Source organism: Cottoperca gobio, unplaced genomic scaffold, assembly GCF_900634415.1.
Source record: "Cottoperca gobio unplaced genomic scaffold, fCotGob3.1 fCotGob3_230arrow_ctg1, whole genome shotgun sequence".
Taxonomy (NCBI): Eukaryota; Metazoa; Chordata; class Actinopteri; order Perciformes; family Bovichtidae; genus Cottoperca; species Cottoperca gobio.
Window position 1 is genome coordinate 224440 of NW_021166859.1, and position 17173 is coordinate 241612.

At 48.8% G+C, this 17173-nt stretch overlaps 1 protein-coding gene across 1 annotated transcript in view; it reads right to left on the minus strand.

The window, feature by feature from the left end:
* The window catches only part of LOC115004949 (kalirin-like), a 48200-nt gene that overhangs the window by 15285 nt on the left and 15742 nt on the right, over nucleotides 1–17173 (minus strand). The window contains 20 exon segments of the mRNA XM_029426703.1: nucleotides 6427–6546; nucleotides 7166–7329; nucleotides 8970–9067; nucleotides 9145–9341; nucleotides 9950–10097; nucleotides 10383–10435; nucleotides 10518–10634; nucleotides 10712–10798; nucleotides 10931–11047; nucleotides 11732–11854; nucleotides 12103–12195; nucleotides 12338–12469; nucleotides 12935–13066; nucleotides 13157–13348; nucleotides 14186–14308; nucleotides 14396–14720; nucleotides 15115–15338; nucleotides 15686–15878; nucleotides 15965–16079; nucleotides 16148–16222. Of these exon segments, the coding sequence (XP_029282563.1) occupies nucleotides 6427–6546; nucleotides 7166–7329; nucleotides 8970–9067; nucleotides 9145–9341; nucleotides 9950–10097; nucleotides 10383–10435; nucleotides 10518–10634; nucleotides 10712–10798; nucleotides 10931–11047; nucleotides 11732–11854; nucleotides 12103–12195; nucleotides 12338–12469; nucleotides 12935–13066; nucleotides 13157–13348; nucleotides 14186–14308; nucleotides 14396–14720; nucleotides 15115–15338; nucleotides 15686–15878; nucleotides 15965–16079; nucleotides 16148–16222 (2828 nt within the window).

The window sequence follows — 17173 nt, forward strand, 5'->3', positions numbered from 1 at the left end:
ACACAAATGAGTTTGCTCACGTTAACACGACGGCCTTGGCGAGGTCTCGTCCAGTTACGTGTTTACCTGTGACGCTATTTAAAAAGTAATAGAAGAAGTGTGACAAGCAGCTGCGAAACGTTTAGTTTCTGACAACTTTACGGATTTTTATGGCTTAAAGCTTGAAATCATCACAAAGTGCTGCGAGCAGCTTTGTTCCGTCCGGTCACACGACAGGTTTGGAGCTTTCTACTAAACCTCAGGAGAAGTTGCTGCTTGTTGTGAACACATGAATGAATGTGCAGATGTAAACCTGCTGAGACACAACGCTGATGCTTCCAAGCTTCAGATCAGTTCTCTCAACAAACTTTCTGATAATTATGTCTCAAGTCTGCAGCTCACGTTTATCATCGGGTCTCTTTTTATGTTTAGTTTTGTCCCTGACCTTCAGTGCAGCCTCCACCCCCCCACCCACACACACACACACACACACTTTACAGGCGGCTCCTTAAGGACCGGGGTGTCTGAGAATAGCACCAGACAGACAGGCAGAGAGAGCGACAGGCAGAGAGACAGTCACAGTAGGTGTAGTTGCTGCAGAGAGACAGACAGTTTTCAGTGTGCAGAGTTAGTGGAGGTTTATGTACAGGGACAAGAAATGCATAATATCCAAACTAACCAGAGCTGTGGGGGGGGGGTCTGCCCCGCCGCCGGGGGCAGAGTAGGGCCGCACCGAACGTCTGTGTTTTCTGCACTTCTATCCGAACTCTGGACGGCCAAACATCCTGCGATCCTGCGATCCATCTGCACGTAAAGATGTTTTTCCAAACTGTTGAGAACTTGAACGTGAATCTTTACGACGAAAACGTCGGGTGTAATTTTCTTCCGGATCAAGGTCGATTTTTCAAAGCTTTCGCACCGTGAACAAAGTTTATTTATTTATTATATAGGATTATAAAAGACATCAAACTTTATTACTCCTTTCAATCTCGACAAAGGCAGTGCATACCAGATCCTTCCTTCATACCTTTCACAATAAAAGCCCTACACACATAATATTTGCAGGAGAGTGTTTTGCATTTTCGGCCTTTGGTCGAATTTCCTTAGTCGGGGAATTACTACAAATCCTATATTATTAATCATGTTAGCTAACATGATTAATAATATTAGCTTCGAACTGTTCGGTACAGCCCTATCACTATGGTAACGGCGGCGGAAGCTCTGGTTCGCTAAAAAGACAAAAAAACGGGTGTCACCGCACACACGAGTCGTCATGATGGCAACGCTACACCGGGACACCGTACTAACTGTCCGTGGAAAAAACACACACACACACAGGACGTCATCACTAACACACACACACGCTCACACGCTCTCACACACACTCACACATTAATATGACAAACAGTTTTTATAATTGAGGTGAAAAACAGATTCTATTATTCTTAATTATCATAGTTAATCTTCATATTCATAGCAGTGTGTGTGTGTGTGTGTGTGTGTGTGTGTCCTCAGTCTGTTTATAAATACACACTATTAACAGGTTGACACCAGAGCAAGAGCTCAGTTCTGATTGGCTGACGGGTCTTTTTCAACTCTTCTTCTTCCAGGAGGCTTATGTTTTTTCATTTTTTAAATTGTCTCAGCTTCCTGGAACCCCAGTCTGTTGTTGTTGTTGACGCCACACAGGAAACGGGCAGTAAACTGGAGGACGCTGACTTCTGATTGGCCGAGGCGAGGACGGAGGTGTGTTGTTTTTGTTGTCTGAAAGCCCCAGAGTGTGTGTGATGTATGTTTAATACTGGCGAGTAATCAGGGCCCAAAGTGCGTCCATTTTCTAAATTGGTCCATTATTGAGCGAGAGCGCTGCAAGCGCGAAACGAGCTACACTTCTGCATCGTCAGCGCACGAGTCCACGTCCACTAAAAGATTTTTTTTGACACTGACGGCTCAGATTGTCATAAATTCTGACTACATTATGACACTCGTTATTTTAACTAATCTCGCAGTTGGGTTCGGCCTCATCCACATTGTGGAAATCAGCGAAATGTTCAGACGTGTAAAATGTTTTTGCTAACACTAAGCTACACTTCCTGTTCTCTCTCCAACTCACGTTTCAACCTCTCACGAGATTTCAGAGCGAGGACGTTTTTGAGACCGTTGTGGTCAAACGTCCTGACGGGATGAATAGTTCCGATGTGTCGGGCTGTATTGGACGCCATCTTCAGGCTCCACTTCTCACCATCACAAAAGAATTTCCCAGCATGCCTTTGGCCCTGTTACCTCGCAGTATTTCCTGTGTGTACTCGCAGTAAACCGGACTCTGCTGTCGGTGTGTTCTCGTGTATGCGTCAGTGTTTGTTGAGCACGCTGCGCGACACCCAGCCCTCGGCGGCTGGTGAGTCACTGTTGGCGGGCCGGTACACCAGACTTTGACCCTGCTGGTTGGACGCCAGAATCTGAACCTTCTCTCCACGAAACACGGAGATCTCGTCTTCACGAACCGCCACAAAGTCCTGCAGCACCAGCACCAGCTCCTGATGGGTCAAAGGTCAAATTTAGCTCAACTCTAAAAATCAAGTACGAGAGTGAAAGGTAACGACGGGTGGAATCTGAACCTGGTCGTCCTGCTCGCTGTCAGGCGGAGGCTGAGGGGCGTGGCCGTTAGGCGTGGGCGGCGCCGACGGCGGTCGCCCTGACGACAGAGGCCGCGTCACGGAGATCCCGCCCTCCTTCCTTTGGTACTCGATGGGAGACTGAAGAGCTGTGGAGTTCAAACACATTGCTGCATTCAAGTGCTGTCGGAATAATAGGAAAAATTTGTTACCGACTGGGAAACGACTCGGAAAGTTGGTGAACATGATGGTGCACGACTTCCTTACGATGAAGGAAATGTAATGGTTGGTTGATGGTAAGAAACTTTTGAATTCACATAATTTTTGCTCACATTTGTAATGTGGTTTTACCATGTACACCATGGGGTGTAACCATGTAAGTTATTTATTAGCATTAATAACAAGTGAGATGTTAAACTATGTTCTGGTGCAGCAGCAAGTCCGTCACATAATCACGATATAAAACTGTTTCAGCAACATGAAGCCCGTGAACTTCTGGGAACCTCCGACGAGCTCCTGAATGCACCATCACATTCAGGTTCCAGATGTAAACGCTGCACATTTTCGCTCTCACCTGACAGGAAGTTGTTCTGTGCGTCCAGCAGGGTGGCGATGGTCTCCACCCAGGTGGTCTTGATGCTGCCGGAGGACGCCTGCAGCGTAAAGCGCTCCGCGGAGCCTCGAGACCACAACACGAACTTACAGGGCTCCCCGTCCACACTGTCCTGCATCGCCAGGTAACTCACCTGATCACCACACAGAAACATGGCCGTTACTCCCAGTCTGAACAACATCCACATTAAGACAGTAGGAACCAGTCTGACCTTGATGCTGTTCTTGAACTGGTATCCCGGGTTGTTGGAGCCTTTGCGCAGCAATTCACTGAAAATGATAATCTGCTCAAACAGGAAGACGCGGCGCTCTTTACTGCGAGATAAAACCCTTTCGTCCTGCTCCCAGACGCAGAAAGTCTCCTGCTGCAGCAGCTTCCCCTGAGACGTCAGCTTCCCCTGGACGACACAAAGATGTCCATTTAATTCTCGTATTATCAGACGCAGAAACTAAACCCAACATGTTGAAGGTAAAACGCTTATTTCCCACCGACAGGCAGACAGACCGGCAGACAGACAGGTGTACCTCGTATCCCTGCAGGCGTCCCAGGTTCATCATGTCGTTGCAGCGCTTCGGCACCAACGACATCAGCTCCACCGCTTTCTGCACACACGTGTTTAATATAAACTTATGGTTCCTGAGTCGCACATTTACATTCACTGTTGTCTTTTTAACACTCGCGATGTTCCGTTCTGTTCCGTCTGACACTGAAGACATCGTGCAGTATTACCACTAAGTACCAATAAGCAAAGTACTGAGTTACTTGTGGGGTTCCTCAGGACTTCTCGGCCCTTTTATATTTTCATTTTGGTTAAAGCTGCATGAAGTTTTTGGCCACAAGCTGTAAATGCATCATCTCACATATCACATTATTAAGTAGTTCAAAATAATTAAACAGTTTTACGATTAATATGTCTTATTCATTAAGTTTACAAATGATATATACCATATGTTCATGCCTGAAGACATGACATGAGGCCTAAGGAAGTTAAGGGGGCCTCTCAAAGGTCATGAGAAGATGACCTCCACATGGCATAGATTGACGTGGCGCCATAGAGTCTGGACAAGTCCATGATGATGATTGAAAGGTTGGGTTTCAGAAAGTGTGTGTGTTCAAAACAGCTCCTACTTAAGGTAAAGATTTGCTTTGTCAGTCAGAGCTCTACTTGGCTGCTTAGAAGCAGGTAATGTTCTCATTTATTATTGTTTGTTGTACAACGGAATAATAATTAATCAACTAAGATTGTGTCTGTGTTTCATTGATTCCTCTGTTTCATACCACAATATTGTGAGCGATAGATTTCCACGACAGTGGCGTCAGTAGCACCTTGTGCACGAGTGTAAACGAGGCTTTGAACTCACCACGATTTCTTCACAGTCAAGTCCTGCTTTGGACGTATACTTGAGAAAGTCCTGAGAAACATCAAGGTGGTTTAAAAGGTATTATTGCATTTATAAACCCTCATATTTATACAGTAAGATACTCCGAGCCCCCTCACACCTTTAGAAGCAGCTGGTATTTGGTGATTCTCTGAATGGGTTTGATCAGATAATCACTGATCGACATCCTGCAGCTGATCTCATGCTGAATCTCCTGCAGACAGACAGGAGGACAGACAGACAGGTGGACAGAGAAGGAGACAGGTTCAGTGTCTTCTGTTTGTGTTGCAGAACATTGACTCCTATGAAGTGGTGTGTGTTATAATGAAGTGGTGTGTTATAATGAAGTGGTGTGTGTTATAATGAAGTGGTGTGTGTTATAATGAAGTGGTTGTTATCCTGCCGTGGTGTGGTTCTCCTGCCGTTGTGTGTTCTCCTGCCGTGGTCTGTGTTCTCCTGCCGTGGTGTGTGTTTCCCTGCCGTGGTGTTTCTCCTGCCGTGGTGTGTGTTCTCCCTGCCGTTGGTGTTTCTCCTGCGGTGGTGTGTTCTCCTGCCGTGGTGTGTTCTCCTGCCGTGGTGTGTGTTCTCCTGCGTGGTGTGTTCTCCTGCCGTGGTGTGTGTTCTCCTGCGTGGTGTGTGTTCTCCTGCCGTGTTGTGTTTCTCCTGCCTTGTGTGTGTTCTCCGTGGTGTTGTTCTCCTGCCGTGGTGTGTGTTTCTCCTGCCGTGGTGTGTTCTCCTGCGGTGTGTGTGTTCTCCTGCCGTGGTCTGTGTTCTCTGCCGTGGTGTGTGTCTCCTGCGTGGTGTGTGTTCTCCTGCGTGGTGTGTGTTTTCTCCTGCCGTGGGTGTGTTCTCCTGCCGTGTGTGTGTTCTCCTGCCGTGGTGTGTTTCTCCTGCGGTGGTGTGTGTTCTCCTGCCGTGGTGTGTGTTCTCCTGCCGTGGTGTGTTCTCCTGCCGTGTGGTGTGTGTTCTCGCGTGGTCTGTTTCTATGCCGTGGTGTGTTCTCCTGCAGTGGTGTGTGTTTCTCCGCGGGTTGTCTTGTTCTCCTGCCGTGGTGTTTTCTCCTGCCGTGGTGTGTTTCTCCTGGTGTGGTGTTTACTGCCGTGGTGTGTTCTCCTGCCGTGGTGTGTGTTCTCCTGCGGTGGTCTGTGTTCTCCTGCCGTGGTGTGTGTTCTTGCGTGGTGTGTTCTCCTGCCGTGGTGTGTGTTCTCCTGCGGTGGTGTGTTCTCCTGCCGTGGTGTGTTCTCATGAGTGGTGTGTTATAATGCGGTGGTCTGTGTTATAATGCGTGGGTGTTATCATGACGTGGTGTGTGTTCTCCTGCGGTGGTCTGTTTTCCTGCCGTGGTGTGTTCTCGTGTGGTTTTACTGCCGTGGTGTTGTTCTCCTGCCGTGGTGTGTTTCTCTGCGTGGTGTGTGTTATAATGGTGGTCTTGTTCTCCTGAGGTGTGTGTGTTTATAATGCGGTGGTGTGTGTTCTCCTGCCGTGGTGTGTGTTTCTCCTGCCGTGTGTGTGTTCTCCTGCGGTGGTCTGTGTTCTCCTGCGGTGGTGTGTGTTCTCCGCGGTGGTTGTGTTCTCCTGCCGTGTGTGGTTGTGTCTCCTGCCGTGGTGTGTGTTCTCCTGCGGTGGTGTGTGTTCTCCTGCGGTGGTGTGTTCTCCTGCCGTGGTGTGTGTTCTCCTGCCTGGTGTGTGTTCTCCTGCGGTGGTGTGTTCTCCTGCCGTGGTGTTTCTCCTGCCGTGGTGTGTGTTCCTGCGGTGGTGTGTGTTATCCTGCGTGGTGTGTTCTCCTGAAGTGGTGTGTGTTATAATGAAATGGTGTATGTTATGCTCTTTGTGCAGTTACCTCAATGGCCTGCTGGAGGCGCTCGTGTTCCCTCTGCAGCTGCTCCGCTTCAGACAGACAGCTGGAGTTCAGCATGCAGGATGACAGCATCACCTCTCCCTCCGAGATCCATCCCAGCACCTGAGACAGACAGGTGGACACAGACAGAGAAAGGTGGACACATACAGGTGGACACATAGAGGTGGAGACAGACAGACAGGTGGAGACAGACAGACAGGTGGAGACAGACAGGTGGAGACAGACAGACAGGTGGAGACAGATAGACAGGTGGAGACAGATAGACAGACAGGTGGACACAGACAGACAGACAGGTGGACACAGACAGACAGGTGGACACAGACAGACAGGTGGAGACAGATAGACAGGTGGAGACAGATAGACAGGTGGAGACAGATAGACAGGTGGGACAGATAGACAGACAGGTGGACACAGACAGACAGGTGGACACAGACAGACAGACAGGTGAACACAGACAAGTGGAGAGAGTGCCTGGGTGTTACCTGATGTGTGTGTGTGTGTGTGTGCGTGTGTGTGTGTGCGTGTGTGTGTGTGTGTACGTGTGTATGTGTCTGTGTGAGTGTGAGTGTTTGACCTGGCTCTGCAGGTGTCTCAGCTGCAGGTTCTGCTCCAGGTGTGTGTGTGTGTGTGTGTGTGTGTGTGTGTGTGTGTGTGTGTGTGTGTCTGTGTGTGTGTGTGTGTGTGTGTGTTTGTGTGTGTATGTTTGTATGTGTCTGTGTACCTGTTTGACCTGACTCTGCAGGTGTCTCAGCTGCAGGTTCTGCTCCAGGTGTGTGTGTGTGTGATCTGCGATCTGCTGCAGCTCCTTCTGTTTGTCCTGCAGGAGGTGCTGCAGCTCCTCCACCTGAGAGGAGAGCCCCCCCTCCGCCTCCGCCAGCTCGATACCTGTCACACACACACGCACAGTTAGACACCAGAGTGAGGACATTTAGGATGGCCATGTCCTCACATGTGTAGTAAAACGTGTTTGCGTGTTTTACTCTTCATTCATGTGTGTACGTGTGTGTGTGTCTCCATGGCAAATTCAATACGGTGGTTTCCATGGGGACCAGCTGTGTGCTTCAGAGAGCAGTTTCCATGGCAACCCCATCCCCCTTTTCCCCCTCCCCCCATTATCCTCTCTGCGCCCCCCCCCCCCCCCCCCCCTTTCCCCCTAATATCATCAGTGTGTTGGTCAGACTCAATGTGCTGCTATTCTATTAAACATAATCTCCTATGTAAAATAATCAATAGGGCTCAACCCCCCTGAGCTCGGCTGTGACGTGTGACACCATCAAAGCCCCTCCCCCCCCCCACGTACCCCCTCTCAGAGAGCCAAAACCCCCTTGAAGCGCCGCCCTGAAATGAAATCCAAAATAAAACTGGAAGCACTTCAGGGACCACATGACCCCGTTAATGAATCTCTGCCTCCTCCCTCTACAAACTGTCCGCTGCAGACTTTAATAATCTCTCTGAGTCCTCTGCACGAACAACAATCGCTCCCACAACAAGCCTTCGAGGTCCCGCCCTGAGGGACCCCCTATGAGGGATTTCTACACCCCTCAGGAACATCAGGGATGTCAGGAGAACCCATACTTCGGTACCAAGTCAATGCCAGAATCCTGAAAACGTGACGGTTCTGGTCTCCCTTCTGCTACTTTGAATGTGATCCAATAAACAAACTATAAAACAGGAACATGTCTGTAACATCTCCAGTCAGCAGCTGAACTTCTTCTCTCTGTAATGAGCAGACTGCACTGACTCACTATCACCTCTAGAGGAACACGTGGTATTACAGCCTGGACGCAGCAGCTAGCTGTTAGCATGCTAACTTCAGGAGATATCTCTGCAACACACAGACGTGTTTAATGTCAACACTGACCTCTTCATGTTCTGTTCATGATGTTAGTTTATGTTTTAATGTTTTATTTAAATTCTGGTAGATCTTACACACTGAACATTTAAGTACGTAACTTAATTTACGTATTAACATACTTCATCTACCTGCGACCGTGCGTACATACTGTATGTGAAGGTTTATGTTGACTACTTAACTTAAGTATGCAACTTAAATTATCTAATAATTGTTTTAACCCAAACCGCAATCTTTTCTTTAAACTAACAAAGTAGTTTTGTTTGAATTAATAACGTTAACAGTCTTTAAAACTGCGACCGTCCATCCATATGTGACATTACATTGAATACTGAACTTACTCATGTAACTTCATTTACGTAACAAACGTACTTATTTTAACATACTTAACATAAACCACAATCTTTTCCTAAACTTAAACAAGTCGTTTTGTTTGAATCTGACACGTGAAAAGCTTCAAATGTGGCATGCTATTGAGATGCCTCGAGAACCTCTTGTTAAGTTCTATTATTAAGAAACATGGCGGATGTTTCCGTCAATATGCAGATGACACCCAACTCTACGTTTCTGTTCATCTCGTGACCTCAGCCCTTGGAAAGTAATCGTGTTACTGATCATAGCAGCAACAGTAGTGATGGTAGTATTCAACACAGTATTAGTACAACAGTCTTACCTGACGCTTGGACCTCAGTGATGTACTGCTGAAGGTCGTGACCTTGCTGGATGACCTCATAGATCATGTTGTTCATCGCCAGCCTTCGCTCCATGTGCCTGAAGATCAAATAATGTAATGTAATGTAAAGGAGGAAGAGGAGGAAGAAGAGGAGGAAGAGGAAGAGGCCTTTTACCTGTGGATGCGCTGCTGTGCTAGCGTTAGCACCTCAGGGCTAGCCTCCACCAGCCGCGACTGGCCCAGCGTTAGCTTGTCCTGCACTAGCTTGTCGTGGTTTGCGTCGGCTATCCGCGGCGTTGCTAGCTTCTCCACGGAGAAGTCCTGGGACTGTTTCTGGAGGTCCTGCTTCCAGGCGTCCATCTCCCCCGTTACCTGGGAAACACATATACATGTTACATCACAGTTCATTTAGCTAACGCTTTTGTCCAAAGCGACAAAAAGTGCAAAGTATCATGAGGATAAAACTCAGAACAGCAGGAATCCAGCTGGTACATCAGCTTCAAACAGGTGAAATCCTTTAAGTGCAGAACAATAACTTCAAATAAGACAAACCGATGTAAGTCTTTGCATTTTTTATCATTCGTCGAGGTGCAGTCGAAACAGGTGAGTTTTCAGTCTGCAGAAGGTGTGAAGACTCTCTGCTGACCTAATGGGGAGCTTGTTGGATAGAAAACAGGCGGGTTTTGTTTGAGGAGAATCTGGGTCCCACTCGTAGTGAGGAAGCAGCGAGCTGATTGGTCGACGCAGAGCGAAGTGAACGTGCTGGGTGTATGGTTGGACCATGGCCTGGATGTAGGAAGGGGCTGATCCATTCACAGCACAGTGGACCAGCACCAGAGTCTTGAAGCAGATTCGAGCCGCCACTGGTAGCCAGTGAAGGGAGGCAGGAGCAGTGGAGTGTACATACATAGGACACCTCGACACGGTGGTGGGGGGGGGGGATTAACTATCAGATCACTTATGATAAATCATAATAATACCTCCAGCGTGCACTGCTGCAGGATGCGGAGCTGCAGGTAAACATCCAGACGGATCTTCCTCAGGTGGAAAAGTTCCTCCAGCTGAACGTGAGACTCCTCCAGCTGCTGCAGCACTGTCTCCACATGGGCCACCGAGCTGCCCTGAGGCCTGAAACAAACGCATCTAAAATGGTTAAACAAACATGAAAACAAACTCAAGCACGTGGACTTCATAAAGTAGGAAACAAACACACCCTCAATGTTTACATCCACCAACTCCACACAGGCACTGAGCTGCGCTAAGCCATGAAACAAACGCACCCACACACTCTACACAGATATATATATTTAGGCTGTAAAACAAAAGTCCCCCACAAACACTACACCAGCTCCACGCAGGTCTCCCAGCTGCCCTGGCGAGTGAATCTAACGCGGCCACACTGCCTATGTGTACCTGAGTTGCAGGATGAGGTCTTCTCCTTCCCGGATGACACTCATCGCAGCTTCCTGTGGGTCAGGGTTAGAGTTGGGGTTAGTGTGGGGGTCAGAGGTCGGGGGTGTTATGACGGGGTCAGAGGTCAGAGGTCACCTGTGTGTTGGCCTGCTGCTGCTGCTGCTGGCTGATCAGAGCCTGAAGAGCCTCCACTGTGTCGGGACACACACACAGGTCTGAGGAGAGCTGCTTCTGGAGGCCTTCCATCCACAGCTGAGAGCTGGAGGGTAATCAGATTACATCCAGTGGATTACCTTACTCATTACAATAATGTAATACCATAATAATACACTGTGTGTTACCTCCTTAGTGTGTGTGTAGAAAGACACAGCGAGGTCTAGCAGCAGCTTCCTCTGTTCCACCCTCTGGATGAAGGCCTGCACATACACACACACACACACACACACACACACACACACACACACACACACACACACATTAACATGATGCAAACTCAACCCTTCCTGTATGTGGCCTTCAGAATAAAAGCACAGTGTATTTCCTGTTACCTGCATGCGGAGCTCCAGGTCTCGGGCTGCCTGGTAGATCTCCTCCTCCTCACACTCTCCGGACTGTGCCAGCTGATCTGCGGCTTCCAGAAGCTTCTCTGCATTAGTGTAAGTGTTCTGACACACACACACACACACACACACACAAACACACACACACACAATGGTTGTGTAGTTTTATTACCGTGTAGGGGTGGTCCACCTTAAACTTAAAACCAACAAATCAGAATCACAAACAAGGAATTCATTCATTTAAACAGCAGAAAAAAAGAGAAACACAAATGTAAAATAGGAGAAATGTAAATAAAATATATAGAAATATATGTGCAATATATCTGAATGTGTGTATGTACGTGTGTGTGTACCTGTGTGTGTGTGTGTGCGTGTGCGTGTGTGTACCTGTGCGTACCTGTGCGTGTGTTTGTGTACCTGTGTGTGCGTGTGTGTGTACCTGTGTGTGTGTGTGTACCTGTGTGTGTGTGTGTGTACCTGTGTGTGTGTTTGTGTACCTGTATGTGTACCTGTGTGTGTGTACCTGTGTGTGTACCTGTGTGTGTGCGTGTGTGTACCTGTGTCTGTACCTGTGTGTACCTGTGCGTGCGTGTGTGTGTACCTGTGTGTGCGTGTGTGTACCTGTGTGTGCGTGTGTGTACCTGTGCGTGTGTGTGTACCTGTGTGTGTGCGTGTGTGTGTACCTGTACGTGTGTGTGTACCTATGTGTGTGCGCGTGTGTCTACCTGTGTGTGTGTGTGTACCTGTGTGTGCGTGTGTGTGTACCTGTGTGTGTGTGTGTGTGTGTACCTGTGCGACCTGCTGGAAGTCGTCGTGGCGTTTCTGCAGAGCTCGTGCCCGATGCAGAGACTTCCCCACACCGCTGTGTTTGTTCAGGAACACCTCCCCGTGCTGCTCCACCCAGTCCAGCACCTGAAGTGAGATTCATTTAACATGTGAGAAAATAATAACAAAATAGATTAAATGTAAACTGATAGATTAGTAAAAACTATGATGACATAAATCCAATGAGAAAAGAAAAAAAGATATTAAATAAAAATGTTGACAAAATCTAAATGATAAGAAACTTATTAGATATCTAGCTTCCATAACATCTGAATCTTGACTTTAATATGAATAAATATGAATTCATTCATTCATTCAGTTCATTTATCTAGTACCTGTCTCACGTCCTGTTGAAACACGCACAGCTGCAGGCGCTGGTGGAGGCGGAGCTTACGGTGCTGCCAAACCCCCTCCACCTTGTGGTGACCCTGCGGAGAAACACAAACATCAGTCTGTCAGTCCACCTGTCTGTCTCTCTCTCTGTCCACCTGTCTGTCTCTCTGTCTGCCTGTCTATCTCTCTCTGTCTTTCTACCAGTCTGATGGACAGATGTGAGACAGGTTAACGTACCTGCATGACCTGGTGCAGAACTCCCATGATGCCGTGCGTGGCAGCGGTGAAGTCCGGTTTGGCTGCAGAGTCTTCGGATGGCGCCGGGCAGCACTGGAGAAGATCTAGTAAGGCTTTCCCGCTCTCACTCACCTGCAGACAGACAGGCAGAACATGTTGGTATTTATACATGCAGACAGACAGGTCCCTATGTGTAGTGGATCTGAGTACATGCAGACAGACAGGTCCCTGTGTGTAGTTGTTCTGAGTATATGCAGACAGACAGGTCCCTATGTGTAGTGGATCTGAGTACATGCAGACAGACAGGTCCCTGTGTGTAGTTGTTCTGAGTACATGCAGACAGACAGGTCCCTGTGTTTAGTTGTTCTGAGTATATGCGGATAGACAGGTACCTGTGTGTAGTGGTTCTGAGTACATGCAGACAGACAGGTACCTGTGTGTAGAGGTTCTGAGTACATGCAGACAGACAGGTCCCTGTGTGTAGTGGTTCTGAGTACATGCAGACAGACAGGTACCTGTGTGTAGTGGTTCTGAGTACATGCAGACAGACAGGTCCCTGTGTGTAGTGGTTCTGAGTACATGCAGACAGACAGGTACCTGTGTGTAGTTTGCAGAGATGTCCTCGTTCAGCTCCGTGTGTTTCTTCGTCGCAGCCTCCAGCTCGACTGTAGCTGTCGGCAGCGAGCCTTCAGAGCACGCCTGAACCCAGCCTTCCACCCTGAGCAGGAACTGGACAGACAGGTAGAGAGACAGACAGGTTATACACAGACATAGAATAAAGTCGCAACATTTCCAGAATAAAGTTGTGTTGGTAATCACCTGCTCTGCTCCCTGGTGGAAGCCGGTCGCCATGGAAAGCGTGTTGCTACGCTCCTCCAGCGCCGTCGTCAGGGACTTCCAGTCTTCCTGTAACCGCAACGACACCATGGCGATCCGCTCCGCCCCGTAGTGACCGGCTTCGGCCAGCCTCGCCGCCACGGCAACCACGCTGTCCACGTTCACACTGCCGTTCTGCACGGAGACGCATGGAAACACACAGAGACACATGGAGACACACAGAGACACATGGCGACATACGGAGACACGCAGAGACACATGGCGACACATGGCGACACATGGAGACACATGGAGACACACAGAGACACATGGAGACACATGGAGACACACAGAGACACACAGAGACACATGGAGACACACAGAGAAACATGGCGACATACGGAGACACGCAGAGACACATGGCGACACATGGCGACACATGGCGACACACGGAGACACACAGAGATACATGGCGACACATGGCGACACATGGAGGCACACAAAGACACACAGAGACACACAGACACACAAAGACACACAGAGACACATAGACACACAGAGACACAAAGACACACAGAGACACACAGAGACACATGAAGACACACAGAGACACACGAAGACACACAGAGACACACAGAGACACACGGAGACACACAAAGACACATGAAGACACACAGAGACACATGGAGACACAAGGGGAGACACATGGAGACACACAGGGAGACATACAGAGACACATGGAGACACACAAGGAGACACATGGAGACACACAGAGACACACAGGGAGACATACAGAGACACATGGAGACACACAAGGAGACACATGGAGACACACAAGGAGACACATGGAGACACACAGGGAGACATACAGAGACACAGGGCGACACATGAAGACACAGGGCGACACAGGGAGACACATGGAGACGCACGTTTAGTTAGTGTTGCACCAAAATACACAAACATACAAAGAAGCAGACAAAAAACAACAAACACAAACTAATACACACAGAAAACTAACACACACACACTGACCATGCAGTTGGCGGTGAAGTGCTGGTGTTGTGTCTGGAGGTCGAGGGCGTGTTGCTGGTTTTGCCCGACCTCCACCAGACTCTGCACGAACAAATCTTTACTGTGAGCGATCCACTCCGACATCTGAGACAGAAAGTCAGAACTTTAAGTATGGATACTGCAGCAGTGCTATGGTAGAAGTACTTATACTGATGAACCTCTCAGCCTCACCTTGGTGGCGTCCTGCTCGAACAGGTGCAGTTGCAGCGTCTGGTCCAGGTGCAGCTTCCTGTCGCTCCAGCTCTGCAGCAGGTGACTGCGAGCCGCCTGCAGCCGGTCCAGCAGAGACGAAACCTTCGGCGCAACACTCTGGAAGTCCGCCCCGCCTGACAGCCAGCTGCCGTGACTACCGCCACCCCCGCCGCCTTCGGTAGAGGCATCACCGTGGGAAGGGCCCAGGCGCATGCGCTGGAGCAAGCACCGTCCCTCTCGCTCGAGGGAGTCGACTGGTGCCGTGGCAATGGTGTTACGGAGACGACCATGTTCCTCCAGAAGTCTGGAGAAGGAAAATATTACTCCATAAAACATCTTTAAGAAAAACTAGAATTACCGCCTCGCACTTGTACGCCTCCGCCAAACGTTTACGCCCATGTCCGTCCAAAATGTCATCCCTTTTTATCCTGTTAGACATTTGTGTGAAATTGTCATAATTAGCATATGAATTCTTGAGTTATGGGCAAAAAGGTATTTTGTTAGATCACAGTGACCTTTGACCACAAAATCTAATCGCTTCATCCAAGAAATTCCTTAAAGGCGTTCCTGAGAATATTTAGTTCACGGGAATGGGACGTACGTACAGATCAGCATACAACCCGGCCATGGCCGTCGGTTCGGAAGCATATCAAGGGTTTTATAGTTACTAAATACCATATCAAGTATCAATAACTCACTTGCGCGCCTCGTCCACGTCCTGGGGCTCCGGTATGCGGTTCAGTCCTGCCTCCAGCTGCTCCAGCTGGGCCAGCAGCTGTGTGGCGGCCCCCGTGAACTCCTCCAGACCCAGACGCAGCTCGGTCCACTCCACATGGTCATACTCCAATGAGCCGCCGAGGTCAGAGGTCAGCTGGGAGGGGTCGACAAGCCGGGACAGACCCTCCACCGACACCAGGCTGGTCTGAAGAAACAGACAGGTATGTTCAGTTAGCAGTATTTCAGTCAGCAGCAGCAGAAGTACTGCAGTCAGTACCAGCAGTATTGCAGTCAGCAGCAGCAGCAGCAGTACTGCAGTCAGTACCAGCAGTACTGCAGTCAGTAGTAGAAGTAGTACTGCCGTCAACGTCAGCAGCAGCAGTACTTCAGTCAGAAGCAGTATTTTAGTTAGCAGCAGCAGCGGTACTTCTGTCAGCAGCAGCAGTACTGCAGTCAGCAGCAGTACTTCAGTCAGCAGCAGTACTTCAGTCAGCAGCAGTACTGCAGTCAGCAGCAGTACTGAAGTTAGCAGCAGCAGTACTGCAGTATTACCTCGAAGCTGAGCTTGGCGCTGCCCAGGTTGGTCTTGTGTTTCTGCCAGAAGGTGTCCGGTTTGATGAGCAGCGCTGTGTGGATGTTGGAGGAAAACGACTCCTGCAGCGTCCGTAGAACCGGCTTCACGCTGTCCCACTTACTGCCGCGCATGTCCACCACCACCGTGAAGCCACGAGTGCGCACGTCCTCACTGACAGACGGACAGGGAAGATATAGTTAATGTCTTTGTGCCCTCCTCAGTTCCATGAGTGGACTGTGTGCGACTGAGAGGGTTACCTGGGTATAGTCGCCAGGTAGGTGACCAATCGGCTGAGGTCTTCCTGTTTTATTCGATCATGATTGGTCCTGGCAGGGAAGGTTAGGATTGGTCCGCCGCGTTTGTCCCGCCCACCTGGAAAACACAGCTAGTTACACCGGGTCCACAATGCCTTAAACGCTGCAGGTGTCTTTTATTTTTACCTGACACGAAGGCAACTTTCTCTCTGAGCACCGTCAGCACGTCGACCGCCCGGGGACACTCGGCTTTACCAGAACCTGAGTGGAAGAAGATCTGTTAGCTCGTCGTTCTCAGTGTTTCTCGACTACAGCGGCAACAATTAGTCCATCCACTATTTTCATCATCAATTTATTTTCCAAGCAAAAATGCCAAACTTTCAATAGTTTTATGTGACAGTAAACTGAATATCTTTGAGTTTGTTGGACAAATAAGTAAAATGATGGCATTGTCTTGGGCTTCAGGACACATCCAAGCAGATCATGTTTTTGGTTTGTTTGTTTGTCAGCAGAAGACACAATTTTCAACAAACTTGGAAGGAGGGTGTAGCCTGGGCCGAGGAAGGACACGATACGTTTCAGATTAGATCCGTGTCACGGGGCGGATACACAGATTATTTTTCACGTTTGTTAACATTGCAGAGTGGGATGTCACGAGAATCGATACTTCGGTACCAAGTCCTGAAAACGTGACGTACTGGTTTTCTAAAGAACCACAGGTCCCGTCATGCCGGTTGTCCCGTCAGAGCTCCATACTAACGGCGTCCTGAGGACGAGTAAACTCACCATCGCACCGTATTTTCTTCCCTGACAACAAATCTGTGTTGAAATCGGCAGGAGAGCTCGCTAACGTTAGCTGTTAGCAGTTAGCCGCCAGAAACTTAAATCCAGTTTTCACAGCAAAATAAAAAAGACATTAGGACCTGTTTAACCAGCACTTTGGATTTATTGTTTAGTTTTTTAACATGGTGTCGAATTGGTATTGAGTATCGGTATCGACCACTACACATCTGGTATCGTGACATCCCTAATTGCGAGACCACTTGGCCCTTGGCAGAGGTCGGCCCTTCTAGTTCACTATTTTATAGATGAAGCGAAAAATGGTCGTCAGTTACATCCGTCAGGTCTTAACAAATGCATTTCCTCCCTTCTGTAAACTTCCACAAAGTGTTAATATCACTAACACTTGTTTCACGCCTCAGTTTCACTGCA